This window comes from Acyrthosiphon pisum, chromosome X, assembly GCF_005508785.2.
Source record: "Acyrthosiphon pisum isolate AL4f chromosome X, pea_aphid_22Mar2018_4r6ur, whole genome shotgun sequence".
Lineage (NCBI taxonomy): Eukaryota > Metazoa > Arthropoda > Insecta > Hemiptera > Aphididae > Acyrthosiphon > Acyrthosiphon pisum.
The window spans coordinates 47,354,968-47,355,184 of NC_042493.1; the positions used below are offsets into that span (position 1 = coordinate 47,354,968).

Below are 217 nucleotides of genomic sequence, written 5' to 3' on the forward strand. Positions count from 1 at the left end.
GAGGTCTGATAAATTTTGCACGTCGTGGGAATGCAATAATTAATGCCAAATCAAATAAATCTTCATCATCTGAACTACTGGAACTATCTTCAGAAAAATCCATGTTATAAGCACCTTAAAATAAATTCTATTGAATACCTAATGGATCAGAGCTGACAAGTAACAGTAGAAAATTATACAGCGAGTTATTTAGAGAACCATCTATATTCTATATTAT

At 30.9% G+C, this 217-nt stretch overlaps 1 protein-coding gene across 1 annotated transcript in view; it reads right to left on the reverse strand.

Annotated features, from left to right (window-relative positions):
• LOC103309253 (zinc finger MYM-type protein 1-like) overlaps positions 1–103 on the reverse strand; it is a 9,202-nt gene extending 9,099 nt beyond the window's left edge. The window contains exon 1 of the mRNA XM_029485160.1: positions 22–103. Coding sequence (XP_029341020.1) covers positions 22–103 — 82 coding nt within the window. The remainder of the gene's footprint in view (positions 1–21) is intronic.
• Positions 104–217: the final 114 nt, after the last annotated feature.